At 27.4% G+C, this 21,114-nt stretch overlaps 2 protein-coding genes across 3 annotated transcripts; both read left to right on the forward strand.

The window, feature by feature from the left end:
- The first annotated feature begins 659 nt into the window (after nucleotides 1–659).
- On the forward strand, nucleotides 660–16,157 carry LOC135925511 (regulator of nonsense transcripts 2-like). 2 transcript variants are annotated; one of them, XM_065460880.1, is made up of 11 exons: nucleotides 660–786; nucleotides 4,191–4,716; nucleotides 5,581–7,178; nucleotides 8,438–9,183; nucleotides 9,361–9,652; nucleotides 12,011–12,144; nucleotides 12,791–13,031; nucleotides 13,177–13,326; nucleotides 13,597–13,905; nucleotides 15,070–15,148; nucleotides 15,412–16,157. In XM_065460880.1, the coding sequence occupies exons 2-11, from the start codon at nucleotides 4,206–4,208 to the stop codon at nucleotides 15,603–15,605; spliced, it is 4,254 nt and encodes a 1,417-aa protein (XP_065316952.1). In that variant the 5' UTR covers nucleotides 660–786; nucleotides 4,191–4,205; the 3' UTR covers nucleotides 15,606–16,157. The 2 variants fall into 2 exon arrangements, with proteins under 2 accessions (XP_065316952.1, XP_065316951.1); XM_065460879.1 differs by having other exon boundaries at nucleotides 673–779.
- A 1,098-nt stretch (nucleotides 16,158–17,255) lies between these two features.
- On the forward strand, nucleotides 17,256–18,047 carry LOC135924122 (kelch repeat and BTB domain-containing protein 8-like). Its single transcript, XM_065459169.1, has one exon. It carries the CDS (start codon nucleotides 17,256–17,258, stop codon nucleotides 18,045–18,047), a length of 792 nt encoding a protein of 263 aa, XP_065315241.1.
- The last annotated feature ends 3,067 nt before the right edge of the window (nucleotides 18,048–21,114 follow it).

The following is a 21,114-nucleotide window of genomic DNA, read 5'->3' on the forward strand; positions in this document are numbered from 1 at the left end:
AGTTATAGCAATACACAAATGGAAGCGATCATATGAATCAAGTTAGTTTTTCCGGTACGAGTGATGAATATAGATATTATCTTCAAGGATGGATATAAACTGATAAGTGATTGTATTTGTACTTTGAATTTAATTTAATCATATATTTATTTCTTATTTTAGGTTTTAAATTATATTTATAGAGTACCTTCCCCGTCCCTTTTTTTTAAAATAAATAGGGCCGTAGGTTTTGGGTGTGGGCTGTTCTCTTGGTCCTCCCTATCTGTTCCAGCCCACAGACGTTTAAATAATAGTTTATGAACTATTATGCGTACAAGTACGTGCGGCTTGCCCACAAACGTGTGAAGGGCTCCTCATATTTTACTTTATACCTAATATAAATCTTCCAATTAGATGGATATGAGGAAAACCTAGCGTAGCTCTGTTGTACCTACAACGTTGAGAGGGCGTATGCGCTTTATTCCGTATTCCGTAAATGGAAGCAATGATAAGGCATGATTTCTTTTGTACGGTTTTCCTGGATGCAATCTATCCCATTAGATATAAACAGGTCTAAGGTCAGTTGCAACAATCATGTAAGATAAAAACATTAAATATGTATGATAAAAAACAATAATTACATATGTTAGATAAATATACAAATTTAAACATAATTATTTCCCTCGTTGATTCTTTATATATCAATTATCTACATTTACATTTCTATTCTCTGAAGATCCAACTAATATAATGATTCAAAATTAGCCTATATGATTGTGTTGGATAACAAAATTCCCACAGTAACAAGTTTATATTTTTTATATATTTGAATTCCTTTTTTTAAAAAATATTTTGTTATAAAATTCATCTTAATCACATTTTATAAAATATTATGTTTATAACATTTATGACTGGTTGTATTATTTACATATGTATATATTTTAAAAACATATGTGTTTTCTACCTTATTTTTATTAGGAACCTATCTACATTATTTGTAATATAATTTGATAAATATGACTTATCCTAACCATAACACTTAATTAATAAATTCTATTACATATATATTTAAATCTATAATATACCCTTTGTTAAAGTAAACTACATTTAGCATGTAGTACTTCAAAATATTTGACCAATACACATGGTCAGTATTGGTAATGGCCAATTCTTTTAATTTTAACCTATATGAGTTTTACATATTCTAAATGATAACTACCATTCATAATTAAAATTTTTTGATATTTTGCTATGAATTTAAAAAAAAACTATAAATGTATTAAATAAAATAAAGAAAAGAAGTGGCTGTTAATATTGTTTTCTTTATTTTCAAATTTCATTAATTTATAAATAATGGAAAATGATAATATTCATAAATTATATCCTTGATTTTTAAAAATATTAAATTATTGTTATTTTGATATTGGTAATAATTAATACCATGTAAGCCTTGATTACACAGTTTCTGTATCTGTTAAAAGTGTTGTATTGGGGCATCTCTGCTCAAAATAAATTTAGGATACCCCTTTAACTATTTAATACTATGATTTAAGATCAGAGTTGGGCAGGTCCTCCAGAAAAAGAATCTAGATACAGATTCTTTATGAATCTTAGATACAGATACTAGTATCTTTTTCAAAATATCAAAAGATAGAAGATAAAAGATACTTGTATCTTTTACTAAGAGTATCTTAAATACAAGATACTTTTAAATTATCATTACCAATTAATAGAATAGTTAATAAAATACAGTTTTTATTATTTATTTTGTGAAGAACATACCATACACATATAAGGATGAATATTTGCAATAATTAATAAAATATTTATTGATGAATTAATTATAATCAGGGATTTTAATAATAATTTTTACCCATTAAAGCTTAAACAGGGAAGGGAGAGTTGTATATTTAATGGGAGTTGAAAATGTGCAAATAAGAAAAAAATTAAATCAAATGATTTATTTGAATTTTCAGGTTATTTTCTGTGTTTTAAATAGATTATATTTGTAGTATATGGCTAAATGGCATCTCTAAAAAAAATATGTTAGTTTTATTTTATTAATTATCTTTACTTGTTTGTGATATTTATGTATTTTTTTAAATTAGTTTTATTTTTTAATATGACTTATTAATTCTTGCATTTGTAATATCATATATATAAATATCACTTAAATCTCTTTTCAAATTTTTTTAATATATTTCTTGCAAAATCATTAATTATATATAAAAAATATGAAAATAATGTACAACATTATATTATTTAATTATTAAATACATAACAATTTTCTTTAATACATTTTAAATTGATTAAATTTTGTTGATTAATATTGTAATATAATTTTACTTATATCATAAATAAATAAAAGTAACTAATAAAGTTAAATTCTACCTTATTTTATAATTATTTTATTAAGAGCCTTTTAAAATTATCTAATATTATATATCAATTGTAGCTTATATTTCCTCTAATAAGAACTTGTTAAAATAATTAAATATAAAATATATTAGGGATGTGCCGATATTTTTTATCAAATCGGATCGGGCCAATATTTCACCTATTTTAAAATATCAATTATCGGTCAATATTATAAAATTTGATCCGATATAAAAATGGCTTCTTTAACAATAAAATGTTATAAAATTTAAAAAAAATAGTTATATCTAAAATCATTTATTTTTATAAATAAAATCGAAATTTATTTTTATGTAAATTTTTTTAATAATAATATTTAATTAATAAACATTCTACCATATTGTTATTTTTTGCGCATTCTGTTTATAAAAGTGTGCGATAATCTTTTCAAAATCTGTTTTTAGTGAAGCTGGTGATATTTACAGATACTATCGCTGCGAGCTGACCTCTGATAAATTGGAAATATTGGTATTTCTAAAAAGAAATCTTCGCTATATTAATGCTAAATATTATTTTAAATATTTATTTCAAATTTCATAATATAATTGTTTATTACTTAATATGTATATAGATTAATGTTATTACTTATTATATAAAAGTGATTTAACAATAAAAATATTTTATATACTTTTAGAAGTGCAATTGAATTGAATATAAACTATAACTGTATAATATATTTAAATGGCACAAATTATGGTATAGTTAAATTATAGATGTTATACTAATAAATATTAAAAATTGAAACCATTGGTAGAATACAAAATTAGATATGATATTGGATCAGTAATTGGCCGATATCAATTTAGTATTGGGAATATAGGATCGGATTGACCTCTAAAATGTGGTATCGGTACACCGCTAAAAAATATAAGAATGATTTTAATTTGATAATCAACCATCTTCTATAAAAAATTTTAATAACAATTATCTAAGAGGGACTTAAGTATAGGTATTATTATGTTAATAATTATAAAATAAAAATGTATAATATACTTTAATATGTTTAACAAAGTTTGTGTTGAACCTTTAATAACTTTTTTACTAGTGCAATTTTGACATTCAGTTTGTACCTTGTCCTTTTTCACATGAATTACTTTATAAAATTTTCTATCTAAAATTTTAAGATTCAGATTTAATTCAGTAGAACCTATCTCCATAATTTCATCTTCACTACCATGAATGTTAAACATTCTACAAATTAAAAAATATTACATATATAATATATCCTTTACTTATTTAGTTTTGGTGTTGTTATTTTTAATCTATCTATCTTTGTGACCTGTAAAATTTTCAACTAATTTTGGATATCAATATATTTAAAATATAGCGGGAAAAAATAAAATAAATAATACAAGATCTCACGAAGAAAATAAAGTTAATTGTGTGTGATATGTAAATGTTTTAAATATGAATATTAAAAAGAATTTGTATCTTTTTAAAGAAAATGAAAAAGATACAAGATTCTTTTCAAAATAAAGGATCTTAGATACAGATACTAGTATCTTATTAAAAATTTCTATAAGATACTGAGTACAAGATACAAAAGGATCTTGTATCTTTGATATATTTGTGGTACTGCCCAACTCTGTTTAACTTATATTGTTGATTTTTTTAGTAATACCTCAAAATAAATTTATTTTACATTTCAAAATAAAAATAGCTAACCTTTTTCCTTTTTTAAAAAAAAGTAAATAGTATCAGAGGATGGCTTATCCTATTTAATTATTAGTTCCTTTATATTCATGCTTAAGTTATTTTGCATATATTTTATTCTACTTTATGAAAATAAACAAAAGGTCTACACAGCAAAAATGCCAACCTCAGAACCTAATGATTCAAATAAACCAAGCTCAGCTGATTCAAATGATGCTAGAAAATTTGAAAATCTAGATAACACTGTTAACTTTAATAACTACATTGAGGAGCTTACTTTAAAAATAGCAAATCATACCAATAATCAAAAGCTTAACAAAGAAGCTTTATGCAAATACCCTGATGAAGGAGATAATAGTATTGTTTCTAAGCTCGATTCTAGTGTTAAAAAGACCACTAACTTCATCAAGAGGCTTAAAAACATGACAGAACAGCAGAGGGAAGTGCTTACCAAGGATTTCAATACTCTAAACTTGACCAAATATCTGGAAGAAATGGCTTCTGCCATATTTGAATGTCGACTTAAAATGTCAGATGTTCCTCTGGCTGTTCATATTTGCTTTGAGTCTCATAGAAGATATTCTGACTTTTCCTCCTACCTTTTCACACAAATCCAAAAAGTTTTGACTTCATTCATTTCATCTACCAGTTTTCAAGCTCAATCAATTGGTATGTTTTTTTTATCATTTTAATAATACCACTTAATTTAACAACACAATGTTACTGAATATCACTTCCTTTATTTTAAATCATCAATCAATTCCCTTCTATTTTTTTTATTTCCTTATTTATATTATATTTTGAATATAAATTTAAGAAAAATTTAGCGATATCCTTTATCTTATTTATTTCTATTAAAAAATTCCCAGTATGATTGGTAGTTATTAAAGTCCTTCATTGAGGTAGCTTATATAAAGTTGAATCAGACTGCACCAAATATGTTTTTTTTATTTTAGTTGTCATTTTAATACTCTTTTTGGGTGAATACAAATAAACCTCATTGTGGAAATGGACTGATTTAAACGAGGCAGAAAATCTTGTATGTATTTGGACTATTCAAAAAAGGGAATTAATCTAGAGTATTTTTTAATACTAAATCTCTTTCATTTACAATGCAACACATAACTATTTGATGCACTATTGAATTAAACCAATTTTTTAATCTCCCAAATAAGTTATACTCGTAAATACTCATTTTAACAATGTAGAACCATTATCATATGGGTGGTATTGTTGAACGGCTCGTTTTGAGCCGATTTTTTAAGACGGCTAACTCAATATTTTAGTCAGAAAAATGTTACTTTAAACCTCGAGATTTTGCTAATTGATGTCTAGATCTCTGTGCCATCTATGAGCAAAATTGTCAGGCTTGCGTAATATTATTCTGGATAAAAAATTGAGTTAGCCGTTTTTAAAAATCGGCTCAAATCGAGCCGTTTAACAACACTACATATGGGCATAAAAAAATGTATTCAAATTATTACTAGATTAGATAATTATAACATTTATTTTGTTAACTTGGTATCCCTTAAGGTGAAGACAGTCACTCCCAACTTACTACATCTAGCTCCATTCCAAACATGGCCAAATTTAGAGTAGATTTGCGCCTGGCAGCTGAGCTCATTGCCTCCCATATGTTCATTCGGGAAGATCCAAACTCCTTAGGATTTGATCTAATATTTGCTGCCTTACACTCATTAGTCGAATCCGACAAAAGGGAAGACTATCGTCATTTATCCATCCTCACTGGCTTCGTCAAACACTTTCCTGAGGAATATTTAGGGATTTATAACCCTATTCCTTCCGATTTTCCATCTTTTTCATCTGCGCAAATACCAAGCTTTAATACATTTAAACCTTATCAAACAGCCTCTTTAGTTTCACTCATGGTACGAACCTACTTGGAAAGATCGATAAAACCCCGCCTAGATCAGGAGTTCTCAGAGCTTCGATCTCAGAACCGCTCTAACCGAGCTCAGTTTCGAAATAAGGGTGAATTGCACCCAGATAGAATTGCTCGTTTCTCTGATGCCGAAGCCCGCTTTCGGAAATTGCTGTCTGGAGCTCGTAATCTGACCCAGGCTCTGAAAGGTGCAGCTCTCACTTTACCGGACTATGTTTTAAAAGTCGATGTTGACAGTGAAGATGAAGGGGCACGAGATAATAACGAAGGGTGGAAGGATATGGATAGCGATGGTGGTTCAAATAAAAAAGGAGGGGAAGACAAGGAATGGTGGGACGAGGAAGAAGACGCACCAAACTTTTACAAAGATCTGCCAGATCTCAGAGGTCTCGTTCCAGGAGCCTTATTTAAAGAGGCATCTAGTCTCGTCGATGAGAATAAGAACAAGAAAGAAAAAGAAACGAGCGAAGCCGGAAATAAGTTGCCTCAATTAACAATCAAAGATAAGGAAAACATAAAGGACCTGAGAGATGGTAAGAAGGAAAATAAAGTAAAAATCAATGACCTTGATAAAGAAATGAATAGTAAGGAGGAAGTGGTTATTAATGGACGCAAGGGGATCAAAAAGAAAAGGCGTCGAAAATCTGCCGAGCGTTCGGCTTTTGAACGTTTCCTGGATCGCACCATATCCCTCGATATTGAAAATCAAGTTGCCCTTACCCCTTCAAACCTGCCCTCCGTTGATTCTATTGACTCGACCGAATACGAAGACGCCGAAGACTATGACGAAGAAGACCAAGAAACTATATCATCTTGCTCTGCCTCGCTTGTCGGGGGAGTGGAAGACTACTCGGCCCCACCTTCTGGAACTGAAGAGGATGACAAGTCTAATCCTCACATTCTTCCACCTACTCTATCAAATAGCTCGTCGCTTGCCAAATTGAGGGCCGACGAATTTCTCGAAAGCTTAAGCTCTAAAATAAACCGGGACCTAATCGATGAGGCAGCGGTCAAGTTTGCCACCCATCTAAACAATAAGATAAACCGTAAGAGACTCGTGGCTCATTTACTTTCCGTGCCTCGCAATCGTTCCGATCTGCTCCCTTTCTACGCGCGATTAGCGGCCTCTCTGGCGCCTTGCGTGCCTGAACTCGGGACCGAATTATCTAAAAAGCTATACGCTAGCTTTCGCTACCAACTCCGGAAGAAGGACCAAATCAACCTCGAGGTTTTTTTTATTTATTGTACGTATTATAAAAAATAGATATGTTCTTTCATAATTATAATATTTTACCATATTTTTTTGTATGCAACCTGAATTAAATAATACTAATTATTTTTTTTTAATTAAACCTTAGAATTTAATATATTACAAATAATCCAGCCAGGGCTGTTAATACGGAGGAAATATTTCCGAACCTTCCTTAAATTTTTGCACACCCTCTCTTATATGATTGCGAATAAATACTTAACAAATTACTCATTTACAAGCATTTATTTTATTATTATTATCAATTAACATGACATGCGTTTTCTTAATCTTAGCCCGGTTTAGTCCTACAAAAATGCAAATCCATTAATTGCATTATTCGTATTCGTAAAAATGACAAAATAGTTTGTTCGATTCGAAAATTAAATAAAAAGGTTTTTAAAAGTGAAAAGAAAAAGATATATTTTTGGATTTTGTAAAAAAAATAGTTTTTAAAAATAGAAAAATGGATTATTAGATTCTGTAGAAAAAAAGGTATTTAGATGTGGGGAAAAAAAAGTTCCTTATGTAATAACATTAAATACTTACGATTTTGAATATTTAGGAATAATTAAAATTTTATAATATGCGAATATAGAAACATTTATTATTTGATTATTTTAATCAATATTTCAATTTTTGAAGCGAATATTTTGTTCTAGACTTAGCTCAGTTTTATTATAAAATGCCAGTTATTCATGCGTCTTTTCATAGATTATAATTAGAGATCAACAAAATAACTTTTTAGAGGCCTATCCTATTTAGCCGGTAGTCGATATCGGCCGATCACCAATATCAGCAGATCCGATTTTGATAAAATTATAGTGAAAATATATATTAGGAATAGAATAAACCAAAAATATAAAACAGTAAAATAACTATTCATATGAAGGAAACCAATTTAAAAAATTTTGATTCAATACTATCATTTTATCATAAATAAAATTTTACCCACTTTTTTGATTTATATGATCATCCAATTTAACGATATATTCCGAAGTGATCTTAAAAAAATGACACATCATTAATTTTAATCTATATTTAAATATACATGAGATAAATCATGGTAATTTGGAAAGATATTGGAGTCCATGGGAAGTCATATAACATTAATGCGTAATTTAAATAATATCTTTAATTTCGAAAACATGTAAACTTGAATAATAGGAAAAATCGGCTCTTTTTTTAAAAAATATATAATATAAATATCTTTTTAACAACAATAAAATAAATGGCAGGTAAAACTCAAAATAGTTCGCTTTCTCAGCGAACTAACCAAATTCTCCCTGTTTCCACCCCTGGACGCCTGCTATTGTGCTTACCTGCTAATCAACGATTTCAAGCACCATAGCTTGGAAATGGTTTGCGCCTTGTTGGAAAATTGCGGCCGTTTCTTGCTCAAACAGCCCGCTACCCGTAGGAGGGCTAAATTTTTGCTCGAGCTCCTTACAAGAAAAATGAAAGCCCTACCAGCTTTGGATGAAAGATATTGCGCTCTAATCGAGAACGCCTACTATCATTGTCTACCACCTCAGTCTTCGACAGCTGATTCCAGGGGTCATTTGAGTGAAAAAATAATGGAGGCCTCCCTGCCTCCTCAGCGCAGGTATCTGAGAAGGCTTCTCTACCACCACCTTAAAGAAGTCAAGGATTATAAGGACTACAAAGATGTCAAAGATTCTGCCATCACAACATCCAAAGACCCAAAACTCGAACAACTACGTCAGCCGCGTTCACTCGATTCTATCGTCAAAGCGCTCCGAAAACTAGATTGGGAAGACTTTAGGGACCCACAAACTGAAGACGATAACCCCGATATAAATTCCTTGACATCTCTGGAAGAATATTTCGTAAAAACAATCCTAGCACTGGATAAATTTTCCTTCGAAGATCTTCCCTTCCTGGCCGATCTCGTGTCACGTTTAGGAGCTTATCGTGGAGACACCATAGGCGTTGCCTTGGTAGATGACCTCTTGGAAATCATGTAAGTATATATATAATTTAAAAACACATTCCTTCTCTCCATTTTGTGTGTATTTTTTTTTCTTTCTTTTTTTAATTGTATATATTATATTACTTTGTTTCAGGGTGAAATAATATATATCTTTGTTTAAATTTATGATTATTTTAAATATTTATTGTACGTTAAATGGTTACAAAGACACCCCTTCCAACCTTACTCGAATTCTGTATCCGACGATTGCCCTCAGATTCTTGTAGCCGCCATTAAATTACTAGGAGAACTTTACAACGTAAGACTGGCTGATACCTGCTTAATTTTCAAGCTCTTGTACTCCTTAATTATTAGCGGCTCAGGCCCTCTATGGCTCGAAACTGACCAAGACAACCTTTTTTCTCTGAGAGCTGCGCTTGTTTTACTTGAGACATGCGGTCCTTATTTTGACCGAGGTAGTATGAGAAAAAGACTGGATTGCTTTTTGATCTATCTCCAGGTTTGGTTTTTGGTATAACACTATATTAATTACCTCTAGGTAGGGCAGGCAATGATAACAAATATTTTATTCATTTAAAATACAAATCGATATAAGTATAAGATATTGGTTTTCAGAAGTAAAACCAATAACTGATAAATAAATCAATACTAATAAACTGTTTTAAAAATAAAGCAAGTATTATTCAAAAATTAATTAATTACAAAATATCTTATATTTTAGATTTTATTCGTCGATATCCTACAAAATATTTCTTCAATATTTGATGTAATAATTATTACTTTAGATAGGGATTTAAATAGTCTTGATCTCTTTTTAACTGTATTTATATAAGTTTAGTATATTATGATGACTATGGAAGCTCATATGCATATGAATTTTTATTTATTTTGAATATCTTAATTAATTTTTTTTTCAAAACTGTATTATATATTATTACGCTTTTTTAGATGTCTAATTGAATCACGAAACCGAAATAAACCATTATAATTTTCCTAACAATTATAAAAAAATTTAAAAAGGAGAATTGAATTGTTATTAATAATTTCTAATTATGGAACTGAACCGTTATATCTATCTGTTCGACACCCTTCCTTTTAGTTAATTTTTAAATATCGAATTTGATATTATTGTAGAAGATGGACTATGTTGAAAATAATTAGAATATGAACAAGGACAATTATCCAACTTGAAAAATAGAAGAAAAGAATATGTAAGGATATGGATTTCTATACCTATATTAATAATAATAAAGAGAAGGTTATATGCAGTAAATGCAAATTTTTTTGGTACTTCTTAACAATGTAGACCCATTTAAAAAATATCTATCATTTATTAGAAGATAAATATGGTATTAAAAAGTTATAAAAATACTAAATCCATTTTAGAAAAATACAAATATTAATAATTATTATTTATTAAAAATAATTCACATACAAATAATTTGTTAAAAACCTAGATATTAAGATTTTAACCAAAATATTATCTAAGCCTCAAAATTTTGTCAATAGATATCTTCAGCCATCAATGGACAAAATCTCCATCTTGTTTAATTTATTTTGGACTAAAATCTTCATTTGGTTAGTTTTCTCTCCTTAAAAAATTTACCAAGTTTCTTAAATATCTTTTTTTAGCTAATAAAAATCTCCTACGTACACCCCACTCCCCAAAAAATGAATATAATATATCAAATTTTATTTTTTAAGTATAAATGAATAATTTTTAAAAATAACCTATAATTGATTTTTTTTATATAAAGGTGAGACACCAAAATTATTTTAATAAATGTTTTCCGGCCATAGGTCTTTGAATATCAGGCCTAAAACATTCCTATAAAATTAATGGCAATAAAAACCCACCAAATGCATTCCCTCTACGAAAACTCTGGAGACGTCTGTAAACGGGAGATGCTATTTTGTTATTAAAGGAAATATTGAAGATCCATATATTTGCATAATTTTTTCATTTACAAGTTAGATGATTGTCCTTGTTCAATAGTGATCTGCATCGGGCCTATTTTTTCAAGTACTGCCCGAACCCGAAATTTTTTTTAAAAGTTTTACCGGCCCTATTTAAATATAGAAATTTATTTTTACACAAAATAATAGATACATGTTATATGACGTCTAGTTTCTATAAATAAAATCAAATATTTTTATTTTACATAAAAAATTTTATATAAAGTTGATAAATTTAGATATATTTAAAAAAAATTTCAAGGCCCAACGACCCGGCCATTTTTTTACCCTTCGGGCCGGGCCTACTTTTGCAGATCTTTAATTTAAGGCTTAATTCTCTATATCTTTGATTTCAATTGTAATATCTTAAATAAATATTCATGAATTTTACTTCCATAAATACAAAATGCCGAACTTATATAATAAATATAGTTAAAACGATTTATTTAATTTTTTTAAAGTAAATGATTATTGCACAAATATACTTCGCTGTAATTTTAAACAAAAATATATCATGGCAGATCAAAAATGTAAGGAAATATTTTTGGCATTATACACGAAATAAATCTAAAAAATTGATATAGTAAAAACCATGAAAATATTAGTATATTGCCAACCCTATCCCTAGGTTGATCAATTTTAATAATAGCTTACTAAATTTTGTTGGGGAATTTACGTTAACGATATGCGATATTTTTAATTTGAACAAATAAACAATAATAGTAAAAGGACTTGCGCCGATTTGCTCATGCTAATAGAAAAATTTAACAAGTAAATAAGTCACCTGTTTCTACATTTTTAACTAAGTAGTTAAGAACTCATTTATTTTATATTTTTATCGATACAAATCTATGATCATTACCTCAAAATATCTTTTCACGAATAACATATATTTTTTTAGAGATTATATTTGGAAAAACGGGAATGGCCTTGCTGGATAGATGACAATGGTGAATCTAAATTTCCAGTCAATTTAATTAATCACTATCGAGACGTTTTGGATATGTTACGGCCGAAATTAAAAATATATGACAGGTTAATATCTTTTCGATTCACGATAATTTTCTTCTTTTTCTTTAATTATGAGATGAGAGTATTAATTTTAAGCGAAATAAACACCCTCCACCCAAATATAATTATTAAAGATTAATGAAATAATATGAATGTTAGGAGGTATAATAACATGACATTTGATTTGAGTAGTAGCTACAACTATGACGAGATTTTATAGCTCTGGGAGTTGGTTTTCGAAACCCATCTTTTGTTCTTTTATTACCACTTTTATATATAGAAATTCGGTTCCAATAATTCCAATTTCTTGTCCTGCTAAAATCATTATATTCTGAGTCATGGAAGTCGGTCAGATTCCCGGTCAATTTTTTTAAAATCGGGCCGGGATTTTATTTCTTAAAAAGAATATGGCCGAACTAGAGTTTGAAAAATTATTAATAATAAAATAAAATAATCTTTTCTTCTATTTTATTAAAATTAAAATAATGATCATAATTTTCCTAAAACGACTCTTATTGACAAGTAAGTTATTTTATCTGATTTATAAAATAATTTATAATATTACTAAAAAAAATTAAGGATTTATAAAAATATATTTAAAAAAAACTGGACAGACATCTCCTATTTTATGCGATTTAAAAGAAGATATTTTAATATAAAAAAATTTAAGTTATCAAGAAGCCGATGGAGCAATTAAAGACATCGAAAAGGAGTACTTGAATCAAATCAAGAGTCAAATTACCGAGGAATCCACTCTACTCCCTTATCTTTCACATCTTTTCCCTGAGTCGGATATCAATGATTTATCAAAGGATATTAATGGCGAAACTGAGTTTAATCAATTATCGACCATTCAGGAAGAGAGTGAAAACTTACCAATCATGCTCGATAACGAAAATGATATTGATAAGGTTGTGAATATGATTTTTTTAAGGGAGAAGAAAAAAAGTTTAGGGAAGGTTGTATTTTTCAAACTATAATGTTTATCTATCATTTAAAATAACTTGTTTTATTTTAATTACATCTTAAATATTTTATAATTTTTATTAAAAATAGTTCGAACCTCCCCAAATTGATGAGATGAATAATCATACTTTAGTTTCATCTCCCATCTTTTACGATAGCATTAGTCCTAAGCTTATGAAATGCCAAGAGGATGAGGATTTTCTTAAATCATTTGATTCTATGATATCGGAATCAATACAGGTATATTTTTATATTTTTTTCACCCATAATGTTTTAACAATTTGTTAATAAAATTAACTGCTAAATTTATCTTTTAACATCCCCCCCCCCTCTTTAGAAATTTTTTATATGTACATTTTATTTCTCATATGATTAATCCTTAGACTAATGAAGGTCACAGCCCAGCCCGCTCCACGTGGGTCCCTGGTTTATATAAATTATAACCCCGGATCGTGACCTTTATTACTTATGTTTTTTTAAATAAATTGTAAACCTAACTCATATTTATAGCAAAGATCTCAAGATACGGTCAAAGTCCAGAGCTTAGAAATTTCCTTACCTGCTAGCATAAAATCAAAAACTTCTAAATTATCTTCAAAATTAGCAGAAGAAGCTCTCGATAATATTAATTCTATTGAAAATTTGAATGACGAAAATAAGGATGAAATAGCAGATCAAAATGGACAGTTACCAGAGAAAGGGGAGGAAAAAATAATGGATTTCGTGTTGATTTATAAGAAAGGTAACAAGCCACACTTCAAAGATATTCAAATTCCTTTTGATGTCAAACTGGCGCGTAGGATTAAGAGTTTCGAAGAGGTATTTGTCTATATTTATTTTTTCGTCTCCATAATTTTTTTTCTTTTATATTCCATTGGTTCCTCCTTCTAAAACTAATTTCTTATATATTAATTTCTTAACTTTGTATTATTTTTTCTCTTCTTGGGTTCTTATCTTAGTATAACATCTTAAAAATTTATTCCACATAAATTTATGAGTTTATTTAGGGCCACACCGATCTATTTTTTTTGTCTGACTTATCTTTGATAAAAAAATTTGAATAATGTGCCATTAAAATGTTTAAAAAAATTACACACATTTTTTTTTATCTTGTAACTCATCAAATGATTTCTTGTGATATCTTACTACATTTTAAATCATGTCAATAAGTAAATCGCAAATACTACATTTCACAAACTAAATCTGTTTATTACCATAATGGACATTTTATTTATATTCTAAAGTTATTTTGATAATAAAACTATAATAATTATCTATAGAATTTTGGGTTATAAAGAGTGTTTAGCCCATTCTAAAATGTTTTTTATAACGATTTTCAAAATTGATATTTAATAATACAAAACATTAGTGCGAATATCGAAAAAAAAACAATAAACTTACGCAATATAAATAAATGTTTTAGAAAACCTATTAAAAACCGGTCTTATCCATTTTAGAGAGAAATTAGCCTCTGACTTTTTTATTAATAAGGTTAATATCGGCGCCTATCCCTTACCAATATAAATATTAATGCAGCCCCTAATAATTGGATTTAATGCTATTTAAGAGATAATATACGTCCTCCTAGCGTTTTGCGTCACTAGGGGATGCTATTGGAGGCTCAAGCCTTGTTAAAATGTCAAAAATACAAATTTTGAACGAAAAAATTTATTTATTTTTAGAAAATTTAAGATTTTGAGCCCCGGCTATTTGAAAAGTCTAGTGGCGCCTCTGGTCTGGCCTTATCCTATTAGAAACTATTTTAGATGCACTAAGAACTATTTCCTAACGATGACGTGCATACTTTTTTCTTTCAAAATATCGGAAACTAAGATAAAATCTTATATCTTGTTTTATACGATTTTAAACTCCTTTTTTGGAAAAATTTACCCAACAAAAAATACATGATAATTTGTCATTGATAAATAAACAAATTGAATTTAAAAATATAAATCATATAATTTTTTATTTATAAAATCAAAGGCCGAAAGAAAGGAAAAGGAACAAATGAAAAAGCTAACACTTAAAATTAACAAACTTCAAGAGGAAGAAGAACGAAAAAGTATTTTTTTTAATGCTAAAATACATTTCCTGTCAAATCAGATTTTGGAAATTTAAAAATGGCTCTTAGCAAATGATTTGAAATTGAGAGATTCCATATCCAATACAAAATATTTATGATCTTAAAACAGAACATATTTTGCTTTTTTAATCATATTTTTGAATTTGATAGCATATCGATTTTTATTATAAGTTTTATTTCCCAATTTTTCTTTTACACTTGATAGACTAAATAATAATTTATATTATTTGTTTTAAAATAAGATGAGCTTCTTGAACTTCAACAGAAAAGCAGTATGCCTATCTTTTTCAAAGAAATCAAAGATAATTCTAAACCTCAACCTTACTTCAATAACTTACACAATAGCTTGACCAAAACTTTGGACGCTGGTAATAAGGGGAGTGGACATTACCATCAACCATACCAATATCAGCACTCGACATACAATGGCAAATGATAAAAATATTTTAGGAATAGTTTAGGATTAATGGCGTTAATATGGGATTACCGGGGAAAACCTAATGTTAACAAAATGGTTATTTTATCTTCGTGATCGAAGACGTGAAATAGACCAAAATATTGATTTTCCTATTAATTTTTTTAAAAAAAATTTTGACATATCTTTTATTTAATCATTATATACTTTTATTTTCCTTTTTTTTCCTTCTAAAAAACGGCTCTCGAAAAAAGTCTCTTAGTTGTGCAGCTTCTCCTTAAAGTATGAGTTATTACTTTTCTTAACTCCATTTGAAATAAAAATTTCACCAAAGATTCAGAGCCATACCGTTTTCCGTTCTTTGATGATTTTATATTAGCCCACTATCATAATCAAATCATATTTCGTGTTTCAACTTGAAAACCGCGATCAGATGCTAAATCGACATTTCGCGCCAAAATTTATAAGAATAAAAAAATTGTATTCGATTTTAATATTTAATCTCTATTTTTAAATGTTTATATATATATGTCTGATAAATTTGCTCTGTAACAAATATTTGTCAAGTGAATATGTTTATAATTAAATTTTAACACGATGACAATGATAAAAGTTTTAAAAATATCGATATTTTTAATCTATACAATAATTAGTTGATAAATATATATAAATCGTATATTTAGCGTTCTAACATATAAAAGCAAAACTGAGGTATTGAATTAAAATTAGGAACCTGAAACGGGTTCCGGAAATGGAACTTTGATGAGTATATGAAACATTTTTAATTAATAAAATTTTTTATAAAATAGGTATAATTAGATATTTTTCAGGAACACGTTCTAACTTGGAACGGAACATATTTTTTTGACTGGAATAGGAACTCAAAATGCATTTGGTTCGTTCTATGGTTAAAACTTTATGATATCGTATGTATGAGTTCAAAATTAAAAAAAAATTTAGATATAAAATTTTTTATTTATTAATAAATTTTTTTTTAAAGTGTGTTCTATAACCTTATTTTATTTTTTTTTAAATAACAATATTTATAAATAAACTACACTTATAACATGCATATATTATATTCTTTTTAAGGTAAATATAAACTAGTAAGTATACCTAATTATTTTAATTATTCACATTAAAAATAAGAGTTATATAATCGGCTTAAAAACTAAAAAAAAATTTTAAAAACCTAATCATAATACATAATAAAATTATGAAGCTTTTATTCACTGAAGTCTATATGCGCCCTGTAAAGTTTTCTTAAATTTACATTTAGATATGGACGAAATTTAAATAATTTTAAATAGAATCTCATGCATTGATTGGCGATTATAAATATAATTTAGTATTTCGAACTTCAGATTATAGCATATAACTTCATTAAATATTTCATGCCATGTAGTAATTTAATGCAAATTTTTAGGTGCTTATTTAATTATTTTCATTAAAAATGGCAATACTAATCTCATTTTTCCTACTAAATAATTTTACATGTTTTTTGATACAAATACATATTTAATTAATAATTTGTTCAGTTTAATATAATATACTATATATGCTTAATGGATGTTAGAGAATCATTCAATATTTTTAATCCTGATATGACTTCAAATTTTTTAAAACTTATATAATAGGTTTAAGTGATAAACTTAAAATAAAAATCCAGGAATGAGTACAGCCTTCCGTTTTATGAATTGTCCTTACATCCACTCTAAGTGTATATTAAACTATTCCCGTAGTATGCTCTTCAAAAAAAAGTTATTGGATACCACACTTGATATGAAAGATAATGAAATCAAAGCTCATAGACTAATTTTAGCCTACAAATGTAATTATATTCATCAATTTTTGGAAAAAACGTGGAAAGAAATATTGTCTATATCTTCTGATATGGTATTTAGAGACGCTGTTATCTCGGTCGATGTTTCTTGTGAAAAGGAAATAGTAGATTTAATAATAAATTACCTTTATACAGGGACCATCATTATAACCGAATCAAACGCTTGTAAATTATATCAATGTTGTAAAATATTTGAACTTAATTCACTTGAAAAATTGACTATATCTAACATTATAAATTTTATTGATGACCAAAACGCCTTAGAATACTTAGGGAGAGACATCTCGGATAATGTTAACAACGCCGCTTTAGGGTATTTATGTAATAATTTTCAGAGGATTACATCAACAAAGGAATTTCTCGAATGTTCATTGACTACACTTGAAAAGCTTATCGACGAAGATGATATAAAAACAAGGAAAGAAATTGATATCTTCGAATCTGTTGTCAGGTGGTTGGAATTTTCTGTGGATACAAGAAAAATATATAGCAACCAAGTCTTTAGCCATATAAGATTTTGTCTAATGTCAACCGATGAATTGATTCAAGCATATGATATTGGGAAGATATTCTTTGATGATAAATCAAATTTAGATTTCTTAGTTGAGGCCGCTTGGTAAAAATGATAAATACTTATTATGAGTTTGAAATAAAATAAAAAATTTGTTTATAACAGGTATGTAACATGCAAATCGGCCAATGTTCAACTGATACCATTTATTAATCCTGCAATAAAACCGAGGAAATTTTTGAACTCATTTCTTAAGGAAGAATTATAATTTATTTTATCTATAAAATTTTAAAGAAAAAAATTGTAGTCTTAAAAATGTGTATATGTCTTGCCATCAATATAAAAAAATATTGATAAAGAATCATTTACAAACAATCTAATTGATCCACATGCCTAACATGTTCTATATTTGGGTAAAATTTATAATGTATATGGTGAATTCCTTGACGAATAAAAAAAATCACGATTTTCAACCCTACCCCTTTCAGATTTTTCTAAAATTTTTACAAGAGTTTGTTATTTAAAAAAAATTAAATTTTAACCTCCAACTTCAATCTACGGCTGAGGTATGGGGTTCTAAATTAATGAAGGTCAATGGTCCGTCCTATAGGTTGTTTCTAGAGTAGTTTTTTTTTTTTGTGAATTTTTAATTCACTTTTATTTTGCAATATGAAAATTATATATGTTTTTCAAAGAATCATTTTACTTATAGTCCCAATAAACAAGAATTAAATTAGGTAAAAACAAAAATATTTTTAAAATACCAAAAAAATAAAAATATCAGTTTTTTTATTTAGGACAACGGGTTGGATCGATCTTTTTATATTAGGATCGTGACCTTCACTACTTTAAATGCTCAAAAATGGAGCATTTTGTGCAAATTACTTTCCCTTTAATTAAAAATACCTTTGGATATAATGAACTAGAAGCGTCATTTAAATTTTTTTATATAGCCTAATAGTAGACCTTTAAAATTATATAAATGTTAACAAATTTTAAATGTCAAAAACAGGAAATGAGCATAAAATCAAATATGTATTTTTTTATCACATTTTTTTATGAATAGTTGGAAATAATTAATAAATATGCAAAATTTCAAAAAGGGCCTAGCAAAGGTTTAGGAATGGTATTTTTATAATTAGTCTATTGTCAATATTCTTAATAAATATTTGATACTAATCAATAATTCTAATATAGATTAAAAGCTATCAAATATTTTAAGTTTAATATTTAAAAAAATAGTCATTTAAGATATCAGGGAATTGCAGGAAGAGATATTGTGCAATACAATCTTGAAAATCTTTAATGGGAAATATATCATTATACGTTAATTGGGCAAATTTTCCCGTTCAACATTAATTAATTTTTATGAATAGTGCATATTCACATGGCACGGGTTCTTGGTCCAACTAGGACACAATATTTTGGTCTTAAATTATAAAATTCACTCTTATATCACCATATATTTCTTTAAATTTAGAATATAATTCCTAAATAATATATATGTAAATAAAATGTTGCTGCCATTTATGTATAAAATGATGCTGCCATCTATATATATTAATTTTAAAATGATGCTGCCATGTATTAATATTAATTTTAAAATGATTTATTCAATGTAGCATTATATATATTATACCATGCATTAAATCATATCTTACCTATATATTAAAGATTTAATTATGTGTGTATGATATATATTTAAAATAAAATGATGCTGCCATGTATATTAATTTTAAAATGATTTATTCATTGGTTTAGCATTAAATTATATCATGTATTAAAACATATTTTGGTTCTTACCTATACATTAGAGGTTTAATTATGTATGATATATTTTATTATATTAATTATTAAATAAATTCAGAATAAAATTTAAGAATTAGGATTTTAATTAGATTGCCTTAATATATAAATAATTTAATGACTTATGTTTAAATTTAGGTTAGAGTTTTAGCTTATCAAATGGCCAAGAGGTATAGTTTACAATACCAAAATCTTGGGAAATAACTCAATCAGCTGGTGAAGACTAGGTTGGAGCATTTATTAAAAGAAATCCAACTATTTCTTTGAAAACACCAGAGGCTACAAGTATAGCCAGGGCTACCAATTTTAATATGAAAATGGTTGATTTATTTTTTAATAATTATTTGACTGTCACAAGGGAAAATAACTTTCTACCATGTGATATATATAATATGGATGAAACTGGTTAATTAAAATATATATGATAGCAAATCTTTAATATTTTCATAGGATTAACAACAGTTCAACGGCCTAATAAAGTTATTGCAAGGAAAGGCGAAAAACAGGTTGTGGCAATTACTACATCAGAATGTGGTACACTTATGACCTTGGCAATTGCTGTCAATGCTCTAGAAAATTCTATTCCACCTATGTTTATATATCCCAGGAAAAAATTTTATGATCATTATTTAAGAGATGGCCCTGTAGGATGCATTGGCGTGTCTAATGGTTCTGGGTGGATGCTGGCTGAAGATTTTACGAGTCTTTTCTGCAATTGGCACTTCTCCACTTTAACCTTTATTGAAAATAATGGTTTTTAACAGGCATTTTACGACTGTTTTCATCGGAATTGTGGTTTTTCAATAATATCTATTATATCGTCTTGTAAAACACTCCTTCAGGAAGTACATTTCTTAGACTTTCACAGCATGTTTATTCAAATTGTGCGAATTATAAGAACGAAGTAAATATATTATATAATTTAACAATTCTTTTATTTAAATATATAATAATTTTACCTTATATATTTTAAAATTAATGATTTATCAAATATTTATTAGAAATTTTTACAATTAACTAATGATTAAAATGCCATATCCTAAACCTAAACTCGGCCCAACTTAAAATTTTGAATATTTATTAATTATTTCTATAGCTATTCATAAAAAAATGTAGATTTGATTTTATGATCATTTCCGACTTTTGGCATTTACAATTTTTAAACAATATTTAATATTATATAACTATAAAGGTCTACCATTAGGCTATATAAAGTAATTTAAATGTCGCTTCTAGCTCAATTATATTAAGAGATATTTAAAATTAAAGGAAGAGCATTTTGCCGAAAATCTTATACTTTTTCGACATTTAAACCCCATATTTTAGCCGCTTAGTAAAAATTCTAAAAAAATATAAGGGGGTTGGGTTGA

This window comes from Gordionus sp. m RMFG-2023, chromosome 2 (assembly GCF_954871325.1).
Source record: "Gordionus sp. m RMFG-2023 chromosome 2, tfGorSpeb1-WG-v2, whole genome shotgun sequence".
NCBI lineage: Eukaryota > Metazoa > Nematomorpha > Gordioida > Chordodea > Parachordodidae > Gordionus > Gordionus sp. m RMFG-2023.

Bases quoted from the DNA above. Each gene is read 5' to 3' on its own strand.
- LOC135925511 (XM_065460879.1), top strand. From the start codon at position 750: ATGATTGTGTTGGATAACAAAATTCCCACA. The intron at 13,032-13,176 runs GTTGTGAATATG...TATTAAAAATAG, and splicing joins ACGAAAATGATATTGATAAG to TTCGAACCTCCCCAAATTGA. The intron at 13,327-13,596 runs GTATATTTTTAT...TCATATTTATAG, and splicing joins TGATATCGGAATCAATACAG to CAAAGATCTCAAGATACGGT.
- LOC135924122 (XM_065459169.1), top strand. From the start codon at position 17,256: ATGAGTACAGCCTTCCGTTTTATGAATTGTCCTTACATCCACTCTAAG.